This window comes from Electrona antarctica, assembly GCF_951216825.1.
Source record: "Electrona antarctica genome assembly, chromosome: 17".
Classification (NCBI taxonomy): domain Eukaryota; kingdom Metazoa; phylum Chordata; class Actinopteri; order Myctophiformes; family Myctophidae; genus Electrona; species Electrona antarctica.
This window is the reverse complement of record NC_136798.1, coordinates 443,889-467,921: the sequence shown is the minus strand read 5'-3', so window position 1 is coordinate 467,921 and position 24,033 is coordinate 443,889. Positions and strand designations below refer to the sequence as shown.

Genomic DNA, 24,033 nt, shown 5'->3' with positions numbered 1-24,033 from the left:
ACAATATAACTTTATGGATACAGGGTTTAGCAGCACTGACAACAATATAACTTTATGGATACTGGGTTTAGCAGCACTGACAACAATATAACTTTATGGATACTGGGTTTAGCAGCACTGACAACAATATAACTTTATGGATACTGGGTTTAGCAGCACTGACAACAATATAACTTTATGGATACTGGGTTTAGCAGCACTGACAACAATATAACTTTATGGATACAGGGTTTAGCAGCACTGACAACAATATAACTTTATGGATACAGGGTTTAGCAGCACTGACAACAATATAACTTTATGGATACAGGGTTTAGCAGCACTGACAACAATACAACTGTATGGATACTGGGTTTAGCAGCACTGACAACAATATAACTGTATGGATACTGGGTTTAGCAACACTGACAACAATATAACTTTATGGATACTGGGTTTAGCAGCACTGACAACAATATAACTGTATGGATACAGGGTTTAGCAGCACTGACAACAATATAACTTTATGGATACTGGGTTTAGCAGCACTGACAACAATATAACTTTATGGATACAGGGTTTAGCAGCACTGACAACAATATAACTTTATGGATACAGGGTTTAGCAGCACTGACAACAATATAACTTTATGGATACTGGGTTTAGCAGCACTGACAACAATATAACTTTATGGATACTGGGTTTAGCAGCACTGACAACAATATAACTTTATGGATACAGGGTTTAGCAGCACTGACAACAATATAACTTTATGGATACAGGGTTTAGCAGCACTGACAACAATATAACTTTATGGATACTGGGTTTAGCAGCACTGACAACAATATAACTTTATGGATACTGGGTTTAGCAGCACTGACAACAATATAACTTTATGGATACTGGGTTTAGCAGCACTGACAACAATATAACTTTATGGATACTGGGTTTAGCAGCACTGACAACAATATAACTGTATGGATACTGGGTTTAGCAGCACTGACAACAATATAACTTTATGGATACAGGGTTTAGCAGCACTGACAACAATATAACTTTATGGATACAGGGTTTAGCAGCACTGACAACAATATAACTGTATGGATACTGGGTTTAGCAGCACTGACAACAATATAACTTTATGGATACAGGGTTTAGCAGCACTGACAACAATATAACTGTATGGATACTGGGTTTAGCAGCACTGACAACAATATAACTTTATGGATACAGGGTTTAGCAGCACTGACAACAATATAACTTTATGGATACAGGGTTTAGCAGCACTGACAACAATATAACTTTATGGATACAGGGTTTAGCAGCACTGACAACAATATAACTTTATGGATACAGGGTTTAGCAGCACTGACAACAATATAACTGTATGGATACTGGGTTTAGCAGCACTGACAACAATATAACTGTATGGATACTGGGTTTAGCAACACTGACAACAATATAACTTTATGGATACTGGGTTTAGCAGCACTGACAACAATATAACTGTATGGATACAGGGTTTAGCAGCACTGACAACAATATAACTTTATGGATACTGGGTTTAGCAGCACTGACAACAATATAACTTTATGGATACAGGGTTTAGCAGCACTGACAACAATATAACTTTATGGATACTGGGTTTAGCAGCACTGACAACAATATAACTTTATGGATACAGGGTTTAGCAGCACTGACAACAATATAACTTTATGGATACAGGGTTTAGCAGCACTGACAACAATATAACTTTATGGATACTGGGTTTAGCAGCACTGACAACAATATAACTTTATGGATACTGGGTTTAGCAGCACTGACACCAATATAACTTTATGGATACAGGGTTTAGCAGCACTGACAACAATATAACTGTATGGATACTGGGTTTAGCAGCACTGACAACAATATAACTGTATGGATACAGGGTTTAGCAGCACTGACAACAATATAACTTTATGGATACTGGGTTTAGCAGCACTGACAACAATATAACTTTATGGATACAGGGTTTAGCAGCACTGACAACAATATAACTTTATGGATACAGGGTTTAGCAGCACTGACAACAATATAACTTTATGGATACTGGGTTTAGCAGCACTGACAACAATATAACTTTATGGATACTGGGTTTAGCAGCACTGACAACAATATAACTTTATGGATACAGGGTTTAGCAGCACTGACAACAATATAACTTTATGGATACAGGGTTTAGCAGCACTGACAACAATATAACTTTATGGATACTGGGTTTAGCAGCACTGACAACAATATAACTTTATGGATACTGGGTTTAGCAGCACTGACAACAATATAACTTTATGGATACTGGGTTTAGCAGCACTGACAACAATATAACTGTATGGATACTGGGTTTAGCAGCACTGACAACAATATAACTTTATGGATACAGGGTTTAGCAGCACTGACAACAATATAACTTTATGGATACAGGGTTTAGCAGCACTGACAACAATATAACTGTATGGATACTGGGTTTAGCAGCACTGACAACAATATAACTTTATGGATACAGGGTTTAGCAGCACTGACAACAATATAACTTTATGGATACAGGGTTTAGCAGCACTGACAACAATATAACTTTATGGATACAGGGTTTAGCAGCACTGACAACAATATAACTTTATGGATACAGGGTTTAGCAGCACTGACAACAATATAACTGTATGGATACTGGGTTTAGCAGCACTGACAACAATATAACTGTATGGATACTGGGTTTAGCAACACTGACAACAATATAACTTTATGGATACTGGGTTTAGCAGCACTGACAACAATATAACTGTATGGATACAGGGTTTAGCAGCACTGACAACAATATAACTTTATGGATACTGGGTTTAGCAGCACTGACAACAATATAACTTTATGGATACAGGGTTTAGCAGCACTGACAACAATATAACTTTATGGATACTGGGTTTAGCAGCACTGACAACAATATAACTTTATGGATACTGGGTTTAGCAGCACTGACAACAATATAACTTTATGGATACAGGGTTTAGCAGCACTGACAACAATATAACTTTATGGATACAGGGTTTAGCAGCACTGACAACAATATAACTTTATGGATACAGGGTTTAGCAGCACTGACAACAATATAACTTTATGGATACAGGGTTTAGCAGCACTGACAACAATATAACTTTATGGATACAGGGTTTAGCAGCACTGACAACAATATAACTTTATGGATACAGGGTTTAGCAGCACTGACAACAATATAACTTTATGGATACAGGGTTTAGCAGCACTGACAACAATATAACTTTATGGATACTGGGTTTAGCAGCACTGACAACAATATAACTTTATGGATACAGGGTTTAGCAGCACTGACAACAATATAACTTTATGGATACTGGGTTTAGCAGCACTGACACCAATATAACTTTATGGATACAGGGTTTAGCATCACTGACAACAATATAACTTTATGGATACTGGGTTTAGCAGCACTGACAACAATATAACTTTATGGATACTGGGTTTAGCAGCACTGACAACAATATAACTTTATGGATACAGGGTTTAGCAGTACTGACAACAATATAACTATGGATACTGGGTTTAGCAGCACTGACAACAATATAACTTTATAGATACAGGGTTTAGCAGCACTGACAACAATATAACTATGGATACAGGGTTTAGCAGCACTGACAACAATATAACTTTATAGATACAGGGTTTAGCAGCACTGACAACAATATAACTATGGATACAGGGTTTAGCAGCACTGACAACAATATAACTTTATGGATACTGGGTTTAGCAGCACTGACAACAATATAACTTTATGGATACAGGGTTTAGCAGCACTGACAACAATATAACTTTATGGATACTGGGTTTAGCAGCACTGACAACAATATAACTTTATGGATACAGGGTTTAGCAGCACTGACAACAATAGGGCCCTTGGTTTACTGTAGGCTGAAAAGGAAAGTAGTCTACAGTTTATCTCCAGGTCAGTTTTTACTAAGTCTAAACCACTGGTTCCCAAACTGTTTCATGTCAAGGACCCCCGAATTGACACTTATTAGCCCTGCGAACCCCCATTTGAAAAGACATGCCAGGGACACCCCCTTAACACTTTGATTGCTACAAGATCTCGGCAGGCCTATTTTGATGTTGCTACCGTTTAACATTGCACAAAGGCCTTGTTCGGGGGCCCACAGCAAAATGTTCTCTTATAGCGAGAATCACACGCATACATCAAAAGAAAGCTGAACTTGTCCACTTCAATTAAAAAAATCACACCCGTGTGAACTGAGTGGTGTAAGGTTTTATATAGCATGATCAGCTGTGGTCTGACGTAATGTCTGACGTAATGAAATCACACAAAATATGTTAAGTAAAAAAAGCTATCATTTTTGATAAATGTATGTATCACACCCGGATGTGATTTCACAACTGGCTTTTTTTGCGCAGAGAAAATGACCACGGTTGCTACGGTCATCCAGTTCACCCGGGTGTGATTTAATTACGTCAGAAATTATTTTGAACATAGCAACCATGGTCATTTTTTTATGCACACAAAAGCCAGTTGTAGGAGTGGTTTACACCACTCAAAAAATACATTTTGATTCTACCATGTTCCATTCTGGAGATATTGACCTTTTTGCAACACCTGCATTTGCCTGGAAGTGGTTATCCTGAACAGCGAGCAGAGTTATGGATGGTTTAAAGTCAGAGACATTGAAAGGCAGATATAAAATTGAACCCAATAAATATCCTATACATCCTATACACCGAATGAAAGCCCTGAATGTGTACTTTTACGAGGAAAAGAGTAAACATTGATCCCATGTACAGTTAGACAGTAATTGGTTATTGAATGCAGCTTGTGCCCACCAGATAACTTCAGAGAAGACATGGACGTGAACTCCTCAATATTCACAAAATAAGGCCTATAGCGACATATAAATACTATATACCGTATGAAACAGAAGACTCTCTGCTTTCATAAGGAAAAAAATTCTACTGTAATAATAAAAAAATCACACCCCTGTGAAGTGAGCAGTGCAACTCTACTTCTCTACTTATTCACTACAGCTCGCTATATACGGACTGAGGCAGAAAGTCATGTAAACTTTGCAGTGCAAAGTCATGTTGCACCGCGCAACTGTAGAGAACTGTTGCACCGCTCACTTCACAGGGGTGTGATTTTTAAGAAGTTTACAGACCAAACTGTAAATAAAAGGTTTACATGACTTTCTGCCTCAGTCCGTATATAGCGAGCTGTATTGAATAAGTAGAGAACAGAATATGGGACAGAGTTGCACCACTCACTTCACATGGGTGTGATTTTTATTATTACTACAGTAGAAGTTTTTTTCTTATGAAAGCAGAGAGTCTTCTGTTTCATACGGTATATAGTATTTATATGTCGCAATAGGCCTTATTTTGTGAATATTGAGTTCGGGTCCATGTCTTCTCTGCAGTTATATCTGGTGGGCGCAATGTGCATCCAGTAACCAATTTATGACAAAATGTACATGGGATCAATGTTTACTCTTTTCCTCGTAAAAGTACACATTCAGGGCTTTCATTCGGTGTATAGGATGTATAGCATATTTATTGTGTTTATTGTTATATCTGCCTGTCAATGTCTGACTATAAACCTTCATAACTCTGCTTTCTTTAGATGAGCTGATGAGGATGATGATGATGATGTTTGCCTCGCCTCGCTCACTGCTTTCATTGTCTTGATCGCAGTAACATTGGGGGGGGGGGGGGGTGTCATGGGCACATTGGGCAGCAAAAGTCTTGATCGTACGGCTATAAAAAGTCCCATTCCACCGTTCGGTTCAGAACTATAGTATAACGGTGAGACGCGTTGTCATCATCAGCTGATTTTGTTTTTCAAGCTAGTATAGGGGAACATGCCTGGGCATGCATCTTGGGGGCGATGGAGAAAAAAAAAACCTTCACCGGGAGTGTCCAGAGAGGTGCTAAGCCCGGCTGTGATGTCGACGACAAGAAAAAAATGACTTCCACAGATTACAACACCACGGTTTAGGATGCGGAAAAGTTCGTTATACATTACACCCGGGTCGATTACGTCCCCGACGCGTTCATTGCGGTCTTATCACTACAATTATAATGAATAAAAAAGCGTTACAATCACACGTCCGAGCGATCTCCGATTATGACGGCTCTGCATGGCGATACGTGATCCACCAACAGAACACTGTCTGTTGTCGTGGCGGCCCCTCGATACTGTGGTTAGTTCGTAGTATTGTAGGCTCGGGGATCGTTTGGTCGCTACAGTATGAAGAAGGAAACATGCATCTGTCCATGTGTGTTGCAGACGTTATGCATTGCAATGCCGATCCGGTGCATATGTGTTTAGGCAGCGATCCGTTCATCATGTTTTTTTCCGAGAGACAGAGCCAGGACAGAGCCCCCATCTCGCAAGGCCCTCCTCTTACAGGAGAAACAGGAGGGGAGGGGGGAATCGAGTATTATAGTGTTGGGTGAAAGCCAATAGGTGGAGGAAAGCCTGGTGAGGCGAGGTTAGGTGAAATTTGATTCTTTTCACACACCGACTAGATCATTGCATGGGCGCATCCATTTTACACTGGCTTCTACACGTAAAGCGGCCCGCCCTCCTGTTTTCAGGAGGGGAGGGGAGGGTTTTTTTTTTTTTTTTTCCTGATCACGTGAGCGGGACTAAGCAGCAATGACAGGGGGATGGTTCTTCATTGTCCGGGTGGGTAAAAAGATGAATGAAAGTATGCTATAAAAAAGTGATTAGAACGTATGGATACGTGGTTCGCACCGGACGTTTGATTAATTGATAACGTATTGATACGCGATTAGCGTTCGCTGTGTTAAGAGAAGATTTTTACAGCTCTAGTTTGACCAAAACTAGTTTACCCAGTTTGACCAAAACTAGTTTACAATGGGGGTCCCAGAGATAGAAATGTCATTAAATGGGGGTCCGTAGACTAATGCATGTCAAACTGCGGGTCCTTGGGCTAATGCTAGAGCCGTGAAGATATTCTCTCATGAGGGTCCCTGGCATATCTCTTGAAATGGGGGTCCGTGGGCTAATTAGTGTCCATTTGGGGGTCCTTGACATTAGTACCACTGGTCTGAAAACTGAAAACGTTTAGAACCACCGGTCTAGAAGTTCTAAAGAAGTGTTTAAACTGAAGTGACATTCATATATTTCAAACATTATCAAAGTATTCTGAGACACCTCTGGACTTAAGTTAAGTCATTCTGAGACACCTCTGGACTTAAGTTAAGTCATTCTGAGACACCTCTGGACTTAAGTTAAGTAATTCTGAGACACCTCTGGACTTAAGTTAAGTAGTTCTGAGACACATCTGGACTTAAGTTAAGTCATTCTGAGACACCTCTGGACTTAAGTTAAGTCGTTCTGAGACACCTCTGGACTTAAGTTAAGTCGTTCTGAGACACCTCTGGACTTAAGTTAAGTAGTTCTGAGACACCTCTGGACTTAAGTTAAGTCGTTCTGAGACACCTCTGGACTTAAGTTAAGTCATTCTGAGACACCTCTGGACTTAAGTTAAGTCATTCTGAGACACCTCTGGACTTAAGTTAAGTCATTCTGAGACACCTCTGGACTTAAGTTAAGTCATTCTGAGACACCTCTGGACTTAAGTTAAGTCATTCTGAGACACCTCTGGACTTAAGTTAAGTAATTCTGAGACACCTCTGGACTTAAGTTAAGTAATTCTGAGACACCTCTGGACTTAAGTTAAGTAGTTCTGAGACACCTCTGGACTTAAGTTAAGTCATTCTGAGACACCTCTGGACTTAAGTTAAGTAGTTCTGAGACACCTCTGGACTTAAGTTAAGTAGTTCTGAGACACCTCTGGACTTAAGTTAAGTCATTCTGAGACACCTCTGGACTTTAAGAGACCCTGCTGTGAGGGGGTGGTGTGACTGTTCCAACTTCCTCTGACACTCAAAGCACACTTCTCAAAGTCACAGTCAGACACGTACACACACACACACACACACACACACACACACACACACACACACACACACACACACACACACACACACACACACACACACACACACACACACACACACACACACACACACACGGTCAGGGTCACACGGAGGTGCTCATTATTGTCACCAACACACTGTGGACGTGTGGACAGGACACGCACACACAGGATATTTGACAGATGCATGCGCACACACACGCGCACGCACACGCACACGCACGCACACGGGAAAATTAGACAGATGCATACGCGAACGCACGAACGCAGGCAGGCACACAGTGGGACAGACACTGTAGTGTCTGATGTTGAACTGTGTGTTCCAGACCCCAGACGACCATCTGCTGTGTTCCCTGGCTGTCCAGCAGCAGAACATACATTCAATGGATGAAAGAGATTAACACATTCTGGGCGGGAACCCCTTTTGGTGTTTTAAGAATTAGTGTTATACTTTAGCTATTGAAAAATAGCAGATCTACAAGCTCGTGCCGCGCTACGAGCTTGTAAACAAGTTTGCTCTGAAAGAATATATATTCAAAGATTTGTGCCGCATTTTCACGATTTAAAAAAAAATAGCAGACCTACAAGCTCTGAGCTTGTAGATCTGCTATTTTTCAATAGCTAAAGTATAACATAATGCTTAGTTAAAACACCAAAAGGGGTTCCCGTCCAGAATGTGTTAAGTTGCTTGATTCAGTATTTAGATGTTAGATTACATCAGCCCTTGTTGCTTGACTGTCATTTATTTTCACATATTAGGACACGCGTTAAAATAAGTTACAATGGGTTTGTAACTTTGTATAGGAAGGGTTTAAATTGATTTAAATTTGTAAACCAAATACTGAATCAAGCAACTTAAAAATCTGTTTTCCGGTGAAACACACAAGGCAGGGTAGATGCAAATTGTCAAAATGACCTCAAATGTGTTTGCAAGCGAAATATCCCTTTCAGTATATTCAGGTTTTATTTATTCTCGAAATCACACTAATCACAGTAATTAGGGATGTCTCGATACACTTTTTTCGCTTCCGATACCTCAATTTCTGTGTTAGCCGATACCGATACCAGTGTCGTGATTTCATGTTGTGTTTATAGCTATCTAGCTATATATCTGGTGTTGTGTTTATATCTATCTAGCTATATATCTCGTGTTGTGTTTATAGCTATCTAGCTATATATCTGGTGTTGTGTTTATATCTATCTAGCTATATATCTGGTGTTGTGTTTATAGCTATCTAGCTATATATCTTGTGTTGTGTTTATATCTATCTAGCTATATATCTGGTGTTGTGTTTATATCTATCTAGCTATATATCTTGTGTTGTGTTTATATCTATCTAGCTATATATCTCCTGTAGGCCAGGTGTAGCTAATCAGTGCTGTGGTGTAAAGCTCAGCATAATGGTACACCCCACCAATGGCCGTTCCCAGGGCACCCCTCGCTGGATTCATCTATAGAAGTAACTCAAGTGGCGTGCGCTGGCCCAGTGGTCCAGCCCAGTGGTCCAGCCCAGCGGTCCAGGCGCATCATGCCACATGTATAGGCTCTGGCCTGACAGCGTGTCGCGTGTTCGAGTCCCGTTCATGACGACCTTTGCTGCGTGTCTCTCCCCTTCTCTCTCTCTCCCACTTTCCTGTCTGTCTTCACTAATAACTATCAATAAAGGCAAAAAGCCCAAAAAAAAAAAAGAGTAACTCATGTACAATTTTCGTTACAGGGGCGTGTTTAAAAAAAAATCACATATTAACCTATCAACTTGTTTTGTTTTCACCCCCCCTCCTCCCTCCATAGGACCCCGCCTACGCCGCCTTCCTATTCGACAAGCTGCAGCGAGGCCCGCCTCCTCCCCGCGGAGCCGCCGCCCGCCACCACCACCACCACGCCCCGCCCCCTTCCTCCTCCGCCGCCGCGGACGCCCTCCGCCGCTGCGAGGCGTGCGGGACCTCCGTGCCCACGCTGAGACGCCTGGTGCTCCGCGGAGCCCTGGGAGCCGGCTGCCGCGGCACCGGGTACGTACCGCGCCCCCCGACCGGACCCGACCGGACCCGACCGGACCCGACCGGACCCGACCCGTGTCGGGTCGGGTCGGACCCGACCGGACCCGACCCGACCCTAACCCCGACCCTAACCCCGACCCGACCCGACCGGACCCGACCCGACCCGTGTGGCACAACTTATCACCTCATCCCAGTTATCCCATTCAGGACGGGGAACCTCTTTTGGTGTTTTAACCCATTTAGGCCTGACGTCGAAATTTAAAAAAATGTCTTCTAAATCCTGACAGTTTTCTAAAATACCTTCATGTTTCTGTATCAGTGGTGCTCAATATTTCATGTCAAGGACCACAAAAATTATATGTATTTGGCCGCCGACCCCCCCCCCATCTGAAAATATGTTGTTCCGGGGACTAGTGTTATAATGTATCGTTAACCCCCCTAGTGTTATAATGTATCGTTACACCCCCTAGTGTTATAATGTATCGTTACACCCCCCTAGTGTTATAATGTATCGTTACACCCCCTAGTGTTATAATGTATCGTTACACCCCCTAGTGTTATAATGTATCGTTACACCCCCTAGTGTTATAATGTATCATTACACCCCCTAGTGTTATAATGTATCGTTACACCCCCTAGTGTTATAATGTATCGTTACACCCCCCTAGTGTTATAATGTATCGTTACACCCCCTAGTGTTATAATGTATCGTTACACCCCCCTAGTGTTATAATGTATCGTTACACCCCCTAGTGTTATAATGTATCGTTACACCCCCTAGTGTTATAATGTATCGTTACACCCCCTAGTGTTATAATGTATCGTTACACCCCCTAGTGTTATAATGTATCGTTACACCCCCTAGTGTTATAATGTATCGTTACACCCCCTAGTGTTATAATGTATCGTTACACCCCCTAGTGTTATAATGTATCGTTACACCCCCTAGTGTTATAATGTATCGTTACACCCCCTAGTGTTATAATGTATCGTTACACCGCCTAGTGTTATAATGTATCGTTACACCCCCTAGTGTTATAATGTATCGTTACACCCCCCTAGTGTTATAATGTATCGTTACACCCCCCAGTGTTATAATGTATCGTTACACCCCCCTAGTGTTATAATGTATCGTTACACCCCCTAGTGTTATAATGTATCGTTACACCCCCCTAGTGTTATAATGTATCGTTACACCCCCTAGTGTTATAATGTATCGTTACACCCCCTAGTGTTATAATGTATCGTTACACCCCCTAGTGTTATAATGTATCGTTACACCCCCTAGTGTTATAATGTATCGTTACACCCCTAGTGTTATAATGTATCGTTACACCCCCTAGTGTTATAATGTATCGTTACACCCCCCTAGTGTTATAATGTATAGTTACACCCCCCTAGTGTTATTATGTATCGTTACACCCCCTAGTGTTATAATGTATCGTTACACCCCCCTAGTGTTATAATGTATCGTTACACCCCCCTAGTGTTATAATGTATCGTTACACCCCCTAGTGTTATAATGTATCGTTACACCCCCCTAGTGTTATAATGTATCGTTACACCCCCTAGTGTTATAATGTATCGTTACACCCCCCTAGTGTTATAATGTATCGTTACACCCCCTAGTGTTATAATGTATCGTTACACCCCCTAGTGTTATAATGTATCGTTACACCCCTAGTGTTATAATGTATCGTTAAACCCCCCTAGTGTTATAATGTATAGTTACACCCCCCTAGTGTTATAATGTATCGTTACACCCCTACTACTAGGATTGGGACGGACAGGGACATCAGGGTTGTGATGCCGGACCCCGGGTGGCCCCGAGGGGCCCCGGGGGACCCCCGGTGGCCCCGGGGGGCCCCGGCCCTCAGCGGTCAGCAGGAGCCACCACCGCCAGCCGACTGGGAGAGAGACGCGCAGCTGGACTGGAGAACATCTGAACAGGTGAAGGACTGGATTCTCTTTCATGAAAAGATTTGTTTATGTGTGCAGTGTAGCACGAAGTGACGCGCTGTGGGCTTGTAGATCTGCTATTTTTTAAATTGCCAATGTATACAATATGGTAATGACTGTTTTGCTGAGGACACGCTGAAATTAGATTCGATTTGATTTTGATAACATAAATGCTGTTATGTTCTTTTATAGAATTTCGTGTAGGCCTAATTAATGTTTATTTATTTGTATTTATTCATGAAAAACTGATTTCTATTGTATTTTTTTTAAATATGTCTGGGGAAACGGTGTGGTAGGCTATCTGAAACGGTGTGGTAGGCTATCTGAAACGGTGTGGTAGGCTATCTGAAACGGTGTGGTAGGCTATCTGACGGTGTGGTAGGCTAAACGGTGTGGTAGGCTATCTGAAACGGTGTGGTAGGCTATCTGAAACGGTGTGGTAGGCTATCTGACGGTGTGGTAGGCTAAACGGTGTGGTAGGCTATCTGAAACGGTGTGGTAGGCTATCTGAAACGGTGTGGTAGGCTATCTGAAACTGTGTGGTAGGCTATCTGAAACGGTGTGGTAGGCTATCTGAAACGGTGTGGTAGGCTATCTGAAACGGTGTGGTAGGCTATCTGAAACGGTGTGGTAGGCTATCTGACGGTGTGGTAGGCTAAACGGTGTGGTAGGCTATCTGAAACGGTGTGGTAGGCTATCTGAAACGGTGTGGTAGGCTATCTGAAACGGTGTGGTAGGCTATCTGACGGTGTGGTAGGCTAAACGGTGTGGTAGGCTATCTGAAACGGTGTGGTAGGCTATCTGAAACGGTGTGGTAGGCTATCTGGCGGTGTGGTAGGCTAAACGGTGTGGTAGGCTATCTGAAACGGTGTGGTAGGCTATCTGAAACGGTGTGGTAGGCTATCTGAAACGGTGTGGTAGGCTATCTGAAACGGTGTGGTAGGCTATCTGAAACGGTGTGGTAGGCTATCTGAAACGGTGTGGTAGGCTATCTGAAACGGTGTGGTAGGCTATCTGAAACGGTGTGGTAGGCTAAACGGTGTGGTAGGCTAAACGGTGTGGTAGGCTATCTGAAACGGTGTGGTAGGCTATCTGAAACGGTGTGGTAGGCTATCTGAAACGGTGTGGTAGGCTATCTGAAACGGTGTGGTAGGCTATCTGACGGTGTGGTAGGCTAAACGGTGTGGTAGGCTATCTGAAACGGTGTGGTAGGCTATCTGAAACGGTGTGGTAGGCTATCTGAAACGGTGTGGTAGGCTATCTGACGGTGTGGTAGGCTAAACGGTGTGGTAGGCTATCTGAAACGGTGTGGTAGGCTATCTGAAACGGTGTGGTAGGCTATCTGACGGTGTGGTAGGCTAAACGGTGTGGTAGGCTATCTGAAACGGTGTGGTAGGCTATCTGAAACGGTGTGGTAGGCTATCTGAAACGGTGTGGTAGGCTATCTGATATGTCTGGGGAAACGGTGTGGTATCTGACGCCGTATTTTACTTTTCCGTCTGCTCTGCGACAGCTGCCGTCCAAACGGGCCCAGAGGTCGCAGGGGGAGGAGTTTGAGCTTGGCTGGGGCGGAGTCCACAGCACCTACCTGGGTGGGGGAGGCGGGGCTACACGCACGCCCCTCCCCCCCAACCCACACCTGTGCCTGGAGGGGGTGTGGAGGGTGTCCCAGAGCCACACCCCCCAGCACCAGACCACCATGGTGAGTACCAACCTAAACTACATACATGTCTGTCTGTCTGTCTGTCTGTCTGTCTGGAGTACGACCCATTGACCCCTGCAGCTGATTGGGGTCGCATTCGACACACACACACACACGCACGCACGCACGCACGCACGCACGCACAGCTCCAATACCGCTGGCAGCCAGCCAGCCGGTGGTGTTGTTAAGCAGCCTGCACCGCTCAGTTCACACAGGTGTGATTTTTTGATTGCAAACATTGAGACTGTACGCTTTCATAATAATAATAATAATAATAAATTTTATTTATAACGCACTTTACATTTGAAACAAATCTCAAAGTGCTACAACAAGAAGAAGAATAAGAAAAATAATCTTAAAATAATGCATGATTAAATAAAAAAGCACATTTCATGGTATACTGCTAAAAGGATTAAAAGCACACCGGGCAACTAATGGTCCAGCTGGCCAAATGCCTTGTTAAAAAGAAATGTCTTAAGTCCCCTTTTAAAAGCGTCCACGGATTGTGGTGCTCTCAGGTGGTCGGGGAGGGCATTCCACAGCCGAGGAGCAGCTGAACAGAAGGCCCGGTCCCCCATGGTGCGGAGTTTTGTTTTGGTGGTTTTGAGTGTGTTAGAATTTCCAGAGCGGAGGGAGCGGGTGGAGGCTGGGGGTTCAATGAGTTCCTTCAGATAGGAAGGGGCGTTGCTGTGGATGCACTGATGGGTGAGGAGGCAGACCTTGTATTCTATCCTGGAGGAGACGGGAAGCCAGTGAAGGGAATGGAGTATGGGTGTGATATGATCATATTTCCGCACTCTCATGTAGATCAATTCACCATTTCTCAGCCTTCTGATTGGTCCCTGACTGACTAACCAGCAGGCTCTTTCTGCCTTGTTGTTCCGCCTTGTTTATGTTGAATTTGCTAAAACATCTTTTTTGGAAACAACTAAAAACAACCATGCTATGCCCTGCAGTCGCCGTGCTGCACCTGATGTTCCTTCTTACTGACGCCAAGATTAGCAATAAGGGCCTCTCTCGCCCCACCTCTCTCCCTGTGTTTTAGGATCCAAGATGGCCGCAGCACCAGGAGGGCGTGGCCTTACTGGGCTGCGTTCACACATTCAAGACACCTGTCTTGCGTTTGTCTTGTGTCTGTGTTTAATGGCCGCTCCAATGCATTTCCAATGGAACCCCATATGGTTTGACCAAACATTTTGTTTGATGGGGGGGGGGAGGGGGCAGAACACATCCATCAAAGCTGTGTTCAGACACAAGTCAGGTGTCAGACACAAGGCAAGTGTCTTGAACGCAGCCCAGTAAGGTCATATGTCGACCCCGCCCGCTCACCTCCGCCCCACCCCCTCCTGGTGCTGCGGCCATCTTGGATCCTAAAACACAGGGAGAGAGGTGGGGCCGAGAAAGGCCCAGTGCACAGAATATACATACAATTGAAAAACATGTTATTTCAATGGTGGTGGATGGAGAGAGAGGATTCTTGTCCAAACACCTCCTCTTGTGGTGGTGAGACGCACTCTAGTGAGCAGTGTTGTTTTTGGCAGTTGTGGTGATGGTATAGAGCTCTCCCTCTGAGACTGTGAGGGGGTGATGGTATAGAGCTCTCCCTCTGAGACTGTGAGGGGGTGATGGTATAGAGCTCTCCCTCTGAGACTGTGAGGGGGTGATGGTATAGGGAGCTCTCCCTCTGAGACTGTGAGGGGGTGATGGTATAGGGAGCTCTCCCTCTGAGACTGTGAGGGGGTGATGGTATAGGGAGCTCTCCCTCTGAGACTGTGAGGGGGTGATGGTATAGAGCTCTCCCTCTGAGACTGTGAGGGGTGATGGTATAGGGAGCTCTACCTCTGAGACTGTGAGGGGGTGATGGTATAGGGAGCTCTCCCTCTGAGACTGTGAGGGGGTGATGGTATAGGGAGCTCTCCCTCTGAGACTGTGAGGGGGTGATGGTATAGAGCTCTCCCTCTGAGACTGTGAGGGGGTGATGGTATAGAGCTCTCCCTCTGAGACTGTGAGGGGGTGATGGTATAGGGAGCTCTCCCTCTGAGACTGTGAGGGGGTGATGGTATAGGGAGCTCTCCCTCTGAGACTGTGAGGGGGTGATGGTATAGGGAGCTCTCCCTCTGAGACTGTGAGGGGGTGATGGTATAGAGCTCTCCCTCTGAGACTGTGAGGGGTGATGGTATAGGGAGCTCTACCTCTGAGACTGTGAGGGGGTGATGGTATAGAGCTCTCCCTCTGAGACTGTGAGGGGGTGATGGTATAGGGAGCTCTACCTCTGAGACTGTGAGGGGGTGATGGTATAGGGAGCTCTACCTCTGAGACTGTGAGGGGTGATGGTATAGGGAGCTCTACCTCTGAGACTGTGAGGGGGTGATGGTATAGAGCTCTCCCTCTGAGACTGTGAGGGGTGATGGTATAGGGAGCTCTACCTCTGAGACTGTGAGGGGGTGATGGTATAGAGCTCTCCCTCTGAGACTGTGAGGGGGTGATGGTATAGAGCTCTCCCTCTGAGACTGTGAGGGGGTGATGGTATAGGGAGCTCTCCCTCTGAGACTGTGAGGGGGTGATGGTATAGGGAGCTCTCCCTCTGAGACTGTGAGGGGGTGATGGTATAGGGAGCTCTCCCTCTGAGACTGTGAGGGGGTGATGGTATAGGGAGCTCTCCCTCTGAGACTGTGAGGGGGTGATGGTATAGAGCTCTCCCTCTGAGACTGTGAGGGGGTGATGGTATAGAGCTCTCCCTCTGAGACTGTGAGGGGGTGATGGTATAGAGCTCTACCTCTGAGACTGTGAGGGGGTGATGGTATAGGGAGCTCTACCTCTGAGACTGTGAGGGGGTGATGGTATAGGGAGCTCTACCTCTGAGACTGTGAGGGGGTGATGGTATAGGGAGCTCTACCTCTGAGACTGTGAGGGGGTGATGGTATAGAGCTCTCCCTCTGAGACTGTGAGGGGGTGATGGTATAGGGAGCTCTCCCTCTGAGACTGTGAGGGGGTGATGGTATAGGGAGCTCTCCCTCAGACTGTGAGGGGGTGATGGTATAGAGCTCTCCCTCTGAGACTGTGAGGGGGTGATGGTATAGGGAGCTCTCCCTCAGACTGTGAGGGGGTGATGGTATAGGGAGCTCTCCCTCTGAGACTGTGAGGGGGTGATGGTATAGAGCTCTCCCTCTGAGACTGTGAGGGGGTGATGGTATAGGGAGCTCTCCCTCAGACTGTGAGGGGGTGATGGTATAGGGAGCTCTCCCTCTGAGACTGTGAGGGGGTGATGGTATAGAGCTCTCCCTCTGAGACTGTGAGGGGGTGATGGTATAGGGAGCTCTCCCTCAGACTGTGAGGGGGTGATGGTATAGGGAGCTCTCCCTCAGACTGTGAGGGGGTGATGGTATAGGGAGCTCTCCCTCAGACTGTGAGGGGGTGATGGTATAGGGAGCTCTCCCTCTGAGACTGTGAGGGGGTGATGGTATAGGGAGCTCTCCCTCTGAGACTGTGAGGGGGTGATGGTATAGAGCTCTCCCTCAGACTGTGAGGGGGTGATGGTATAGGGAGCTCTACCTCTGAGACTGTGAGGGGGTGATGGTATAGAGCTCTCCCTCTGAGACTGTGAGGGGGTGATGGTATAGGGAGCTCTACCTCTGAGACTGTGAGGGGGTGATGGTATAGGGAGCTCTACCTCTGAGACTGTGAGGGGTGATGGTATAGAGCTCTACCTCTGAGACTGTGAGGGGTGATGGTATAGAGCTCTACCTCTGAGACTGTGAGGGGGTGATGGTATAGGGAGCTCTCCCTCTGAGACTGTGAGGGGGTGATGATATAGGGAGCTCTCCCTCTGAGACTGTGAGGGGGTGATGGTATAGGGAGCTCTACCTCTGAGACTGTGAGGGGGTGATGGTATAGAGCTCTCCCTCTGAGACTGTGAGGGGGTGATGGTATAGAGCTCTCCCTCTGAGACTGTGAGGGGGTGATGGTATAGGGAGCTCTCCCTCTGAGACTGTGAGGGGGTGATGGTATAGGGAGCTCTACCTCTGAGACTGTGAGGGGGTGATGGTATAGGGAGCTCTCCCTCTGAGACTGTGAGGGGGTGATGGTATAGGGAGCTCTCCCTCTGAGACTGTGAGGGGGTGATGGTATAGGGAGCTCTACCTCTGAGACTGTGAGGGGGTGATGGTATAGGGAGCTCTACCTCTGAGACTGTGAGGGGGTGATGGTATAGAGCTCTCCCTCTGAGACTGTGAGGGGGTGATGGTATAGGGAGCTCTACCTCTGAGACTGTGAGGGGGTGATGGTATAGAGCTCTCCCTCTGAGACTGTGAGGGGGTGATGGTATAGAGCTCTCCCTCTGAGACTGTGAGGGGGTGATGGTATAGGGAGCTCTACCTCTGAGACTGTGAGGGGGTGATGGTATAGAGCTCTCCCTCTGAGACTGTGAGGGGGTGATGGTATAGAGCTCTCCCTCTGAGACTGTGAGGGGGTGATGGTATAGGGAGCTCTACCTCTGAGACTGTGAGGGGGTGATGGTATAGAGCTCTCCCTCTGAGACTGTGAGGGGGTGATGGTATAGAGCTCTCCCTCTGAGACTGTGAGGGGGTGATGGTATAGGGAGCTCTCCCTCTGAGACTGTGAGGGGGTGATGGTATAGGGAGCTCTACCTCTGAGACTGTGAGGGGGTGATGGTATAGGGAGCTCTCCCTCTGAGACTGTGAGGGGGTGATGGTATAGGGAGCTCTCCCTCTGAGACTGTGAGGGGGTGATGGTATAGGGAGCTCTACCTCTGAGACTGTGAGGGGGTGATGGTATAGGGAGCTCTACCTCTGAGACTGTGAGGGGGTGATGGTATAGAGCTCTACCTCTGAGACTGTGAGGGGTGATGGTATAGGGAGCTCTCCCTCTGAGACTGTGAGGGGGTGATGGTATAGGGAGCTCTCCCTCAGACTGTGAGGGGGTGATGGTATAGAGCTCTACCTCTGAGACTGTGAGGTGGTGATGGTATAGGGAGCTCTCCCTCAGACTGTGAGGGGGTGATGGTATAGGGAGCTCTACCTCTGAGACTGTGAGGGGGTGATGGTATAGGGAGCTCTACCTCTGAGACTGTGAGGGGGTGATGGTATAGGGAGCTCTCCCTCTGAGACTGTGAGGGGGTGATGGTATAGGGAGCTCTACCTCTGAGACTGTGAGGGGGTGATGGTATAGGGAGCTCTACCTCTGAGACTGTGAGGGGGTGATGGTATAGGGAGCTCTCCCTCTGAGACTGTGAGGGGGTGATGGTATAGAGCTCTACCTCTGAGACTGTGAGGGGTGATGGTATAGGGAGCTCTCCCTCTGAGACTGTGAGGGGGTGATGGTATAGGGAGCTCTCCCTCAGACTGTGAGGGGGTGATGGTATAGAGCTCTACCTCTGAGACTGTGAGGTGGTGATGGTATAGGGAGCTCTCCCTCAGACTGTGAGGGGGTGATGGTATAGGGAGCTCTCCCTCTGAGACTGTGAGGGGTGATGGTATAGGGAGCTCTCCCTCAGACTGTGAGGGGGTGATGGTATAGGGAGCTCTACCTCTGAGACTGTGAGGGGGTGATGGTATAGAGCTCTACCTCTGAGACTGTGAGGGGGTGATGGTATAGAGCTCTACCTCTGAGACTGTGAGGGGGTGATGGTATAGGGAGCTCTACCTCTGAGACTGTGAGGGGGTGATGGTATAGAGCTCTCCCTCTGACTGTGAGGGGGTGATGGTATAGGGAGCTCTCCCTCAGACTGTGAGGGGGTGATGGTATAGGGAGCTCTCCCTCTGAGACTGTGAGGGGGTGATGGTATAGGGAGCTCTCCCTCTGAGACTGTGAGGGGGTGATGGTATAGGGAGCTCTCCCTCAGACTGTGAGGGGGTGATGGTATAGGGAGCTCTCCCTCAGACTGTGAGGGGGTGATGGTATAGGGAGCTCTACCTCTGAGACTGTGAGGGGGTGATGGTATAGAGCTCTCCCTCTGAGACTGTGAGGGGGTGATGGTATAGGGAGCTCTACCTCTGAGACTGTGAGGGGGTGATGGTATAGGGAGCTCTCCCTCTGAGACTGTGAGGGGGTGATGGTATAGGGAGCTCTACCTCTGAGACTGTGAGGGGGTGATGGTATAGGGAGCTCTACCTCTGAGACTGTGAGGGGGTGATGGTATAGGGAGCTCTCCCTCTGAGACTGAGGGGGTGTGGTTTCAGGATTATATTATATTATATTATATTATATTATATTATATTATATTATATTATATTATATTATATTATATTATATTATATTATATTATATTATATTATATTATATTATATTATATTATATTATATTATATTATATTATATTATATTATATTATATTATATTATATTATATTATATTATATTATATTATATTATATTATTTCAAGAGCCAGTAAAACATCCACCATAAACCTTCTTCCTCCACACTGGGAGGAAAACGGAATCCGACAGTTTGATGGAATGCTTTTTTTTTTTACACGTCAGAGCTGAGAGTGGCCTCTGTTACATTGCATCTAATGATGAGTGCTGCTCAATGGGTTCTACAGGTCAGAGCTGAGAGTGGCCTCTGTTACATTGCATCTAATGATGAGTGCTGCTCAATGGGTTCTACAGGTCAGAGCTGAGAGTGGCCTCTGTTACATTGCATCTAATGATGAGTGCTGCTCAATGGGTTCTACAGGTCAGAGCTGAGAGTGGCCTCTGTTACATTGCATCTAATGATGAGTGCTGCTCAATGGGTTCTACAGGTCAGAGCTGAGAGTGGCCTCTGTTACATTGCATCTAATGATGAGTGCTGCTCAATGGGTTCTACAGGTCAGAGCTGAGAGTGGCCTCTGTTACATTGCATCTAATGATGAGTGCTGCTCAATGGGTTCTACAGGTCAGAGCTGAGAGTGGCCTCTGTTACATTGCATCTAATGATGAGTGCTGCTCAATGGGTTCTACAGGTCAGAGCTGAGAGTGGCCTCTGTTACATTGCATCTAATGATGAGTGCTGCTCAATGGGTTCTACAGGTCAGAGCTGAGAGTGGCCTCTGTTACATTGCATCTAATGATGAGTGCTGCTCAATGGGTTTCTTTTGGCCGCGGCCTGCAGTGCGCGTCCTGGTTCACATCTGGAAATGCGTCTATATAGGCACGCAGGGTTCACCAATTTTGATTGATTGATTGAAATATTTATTAACAATTTGCAGAATTACAGTACATTTCAAGCACAACTCAATACAAAGACTGTTAACTGTGAGTGGACGACCCAATAAAGCATTACACTTGTTTACAAGAGGGTCCACCTTGTTCAATTCATCAAAACATTTAGAAACGTACAAATAGACACTTCTATATTGCCAAAGAACAGGACAGGAATTCATCATAAAGGAGGTAAAAAGGGAAAATAAACATATAGTGAGGGGAAAAAGGGGTGGGGGGGGATTCAGATTTTATGGTGGCCAGTTTCGAATAGCCGTCTGTAGGTGCCCTTTGAGAGCTGTTTTGAAGGAGTCAAGGGATTTGCATGTCTTAATGATGGTAGGGCGTTCCACATTTTGGTGGCATAGGAGCGAAAATAATTGAGTGCCTCGTTTGTGCCAAATCTGGGTTGTACATGGTTTGTTGAACTCCCTCTGGCCATTCCAGCCTGTCAAAGTGGGCATGGGTGAGGTGGGTTCGGGGGGTGAGGCCAAGTAGGAGCCTGACCAGTTTGTTTTGGGAGGTCTGGAGCCTTGTTTTAAGGGCCTTTGAGGTGCTGTGGTACCAAGAGGTGCATGTATAGTCGAAGAAACCTTGTACGAGGGCTCCTGTTAAGGTCTTCAAGGTGTTTTTGTTGACCAGTGAGGAGATCCTGTAGAGGAATCTTGTTCTTTGGTTGACTTTTTTGATTACGTTGGTGGCCATTTTATCACCGGAAAGATTAGCCTCCAGGATGGAACCTAGGTAGGTAATTTCATCTTTTCGTGTGATAATATTGTCACCAACTCTAACCAAGAAGCCATCTGCCTTGCTGAGATTACTATTTGATCCGAAGAGAATTGATTCAGTTTTTCCCAGGTGTACGATACGATACAACTTTATTGTCAGCTTGCACTGAAATTTGCTTTGCGTCCATGACGTCACCGTTCAAGAAACAGACAAGACATAGACATAATGGTAGACATTACAGGACAAAAATACAGAAACAATCAGGAGTAAGAATAGTTTGTTATCAGCGAGCCAGGTGCAGATTCTACCGTACACGGACAAATGTGTCCGTGGCTTGGCTTGGCTAAATTTACTTTTTTTACACACCATTATACTGTTCTTATTTTGATCGTAATTACTAGGGTTGTACCGATCGGATCGGGTGATCGGAAATCGGCTCCGATCACATGATTTTCAAAAGATCGGAATCGGGAAAGATCGGTATCGGGAGCAAAAGAACGTGATCGGGACATCCCTAGTAATTACTGAATGTCTCCACGTTTTCTTCAGAATATAATTAGATTTTCTCTCTGGAGCATTATTAGGAGTCAAACTAGTACTAGTTGGTTCTCAAATGTTTTATTTGCAAGGACACCCTTAACTCTGGACCCTTACGGGTCCATTTGGTTCCATTTGAACCTCTCAGAGTCAGATGGTGTAGTACGTTCTACTAGCGGTCTCTCTGGACCCTCACGGTTCCATTTGAACCTCTCAGAGTCAGATGGTGTAGTACTCCTAGTTCTACTAGCGGTCTCTCTGGACCCTCACGGTTCCATTTGAACCTCTGAGTCAGATGGTGTAGTACTCCTAGTTCTACTAGCGGTCTCTCTGGACCCTCACGGTTCCATTTGAACCTCTCAGAGTCAGATGGTGTAGTACTCCTAGTTCTACTAGCGGTCTCTCTGGACCCTCACGGTTCCATTTGAACCTCTCAGAGTCAGATGGTGTAGTACTCCTAGTTCTACTAGTGGTCTCTCTGAGGTCCTCATTACCTCCCATCATGCTGCTGTCTTCACCGCCTATAGACACATTGTGTGTGTGTGTGTGTGTGTGTGTGTGTGTGTGTGTGTGTGTGTGTGTGTGTGTGTGTGTGTGTGTGTGTGTGTGTGTGTGTGTGTGTGTGTGTGTGTGTGTGTGTGTGTGTGTGTGTGTGTGTGTGGCTGTCACCGCTGTAATGTGGTGTATTGCAAGTGCATTTTATGCAGTTGTTAGAGTCTCACACACACACTCAACACACTGAAACTCGCACATGCACGCACATACTATATATGTCGTCTCTGTCGGGTGGAAACCTAGTTATGTCTAAAACTGTTACTTTTCAGGATTCAAATTTTAAAATATATATATCAAAAGTAGCAGATCTACAAGCAGAAAAAGTGTCTCTTTTCACCACGTTTCGAGCCTGTAGATCTGCTATTTTTGATGATGGTGTGTTTGATCAGATCAGAAGTAGGAACGTTAATGATGATGGTGTGTTTGATCAGATCAGAAGTAGGAACGTTAATGATGATGGTGTGTTTGATCAGATCAGAAGTAGGAACGTTAATGATGATGGTGTGTTTGATCAGATCAGAAGTAGGAACGTTAATGATGATGGTGTGTTTGATCAGTATAGTTATATATATAGTATAGTTATATATATAGTATAGTTATATATATAGTATAGTTCTATATATAGTATAGTTATATATAGTATAGTTCTATATATAGTATAGTTATATATATAGTATAGTTCTATATATAGTATAGTTCTATATATAGTATAGTTATATATATAGTATAGTTATATATATAGTATAGTTATATATATAGTATAGTTATATATATTATATATATAGTATAGTTCTATATATAGTATAGTTCTATATATAGTATAGTTCTATATATAGTATAGTTATATATATAGTATAGTTCTATATATAGTATAGTTATATATATAGTATAGTTATATATATAGTATAGTTATATATATAGTATAGTTCTATATAGTATAGTTCTATATATAGTATAGTTCTATATATAGTATAGTTATATATATATAGGATAGTTCTATATATAGGATAGTTCTATATATAGTATAGTTCTATATATAGTATAGTTATATATATAGTATAGTTATATATATAGTATAGTTATATATATAGTATAGTTATATAATAGTTATATATATAGTATAGTTATATATATAGGATAGTTATATATATAGTATAGTTATATATATATAGTATAGTTATATATAGTATAGTTATATATAGTATAGTTCTATATATAGTATAGTTCTATATATAGTATAGTTCTATATATAGTATAGTTCTATATATAGTATAGTTATATATATAGTATAGTTATATATAGTATAGTTATATATATAGTATAGTTATATATATAGT

The 24,033-nt window shown here is 44.6% G+C and overlaps 1 protein-coding gene across 1 annotated transcript in view; it reads left to right on the top strand.

Annotated features, from left to right (window-relative positions):
- Nucleotides 1-11,822: 11,822 nt before the first annotated feature.
- The window catches only part of LOC306940546 (kinesin-like protein KIF26A), a gene marked incomplete at both ends in the record, with an annotated part of 128,181 nt that continues 115,970 nt past the window's right edge, over nucleotides 11,823-24,033 (top strand). Inside the window, 2 exons of the mRNA XM_079525643.1 lie at nucleotides 11,823-11,966; nucleotides 13,489-13,677. Coding sequence (XP_079381769.1) covers nucleotides 11,823-11,966; nucleotides 13,489-13,677 — 333 coding nt within the window. The remainder of the gene's footprint in view (nucleotides 11,967-13,488; nucleotides 13,678-24,033) is intronic.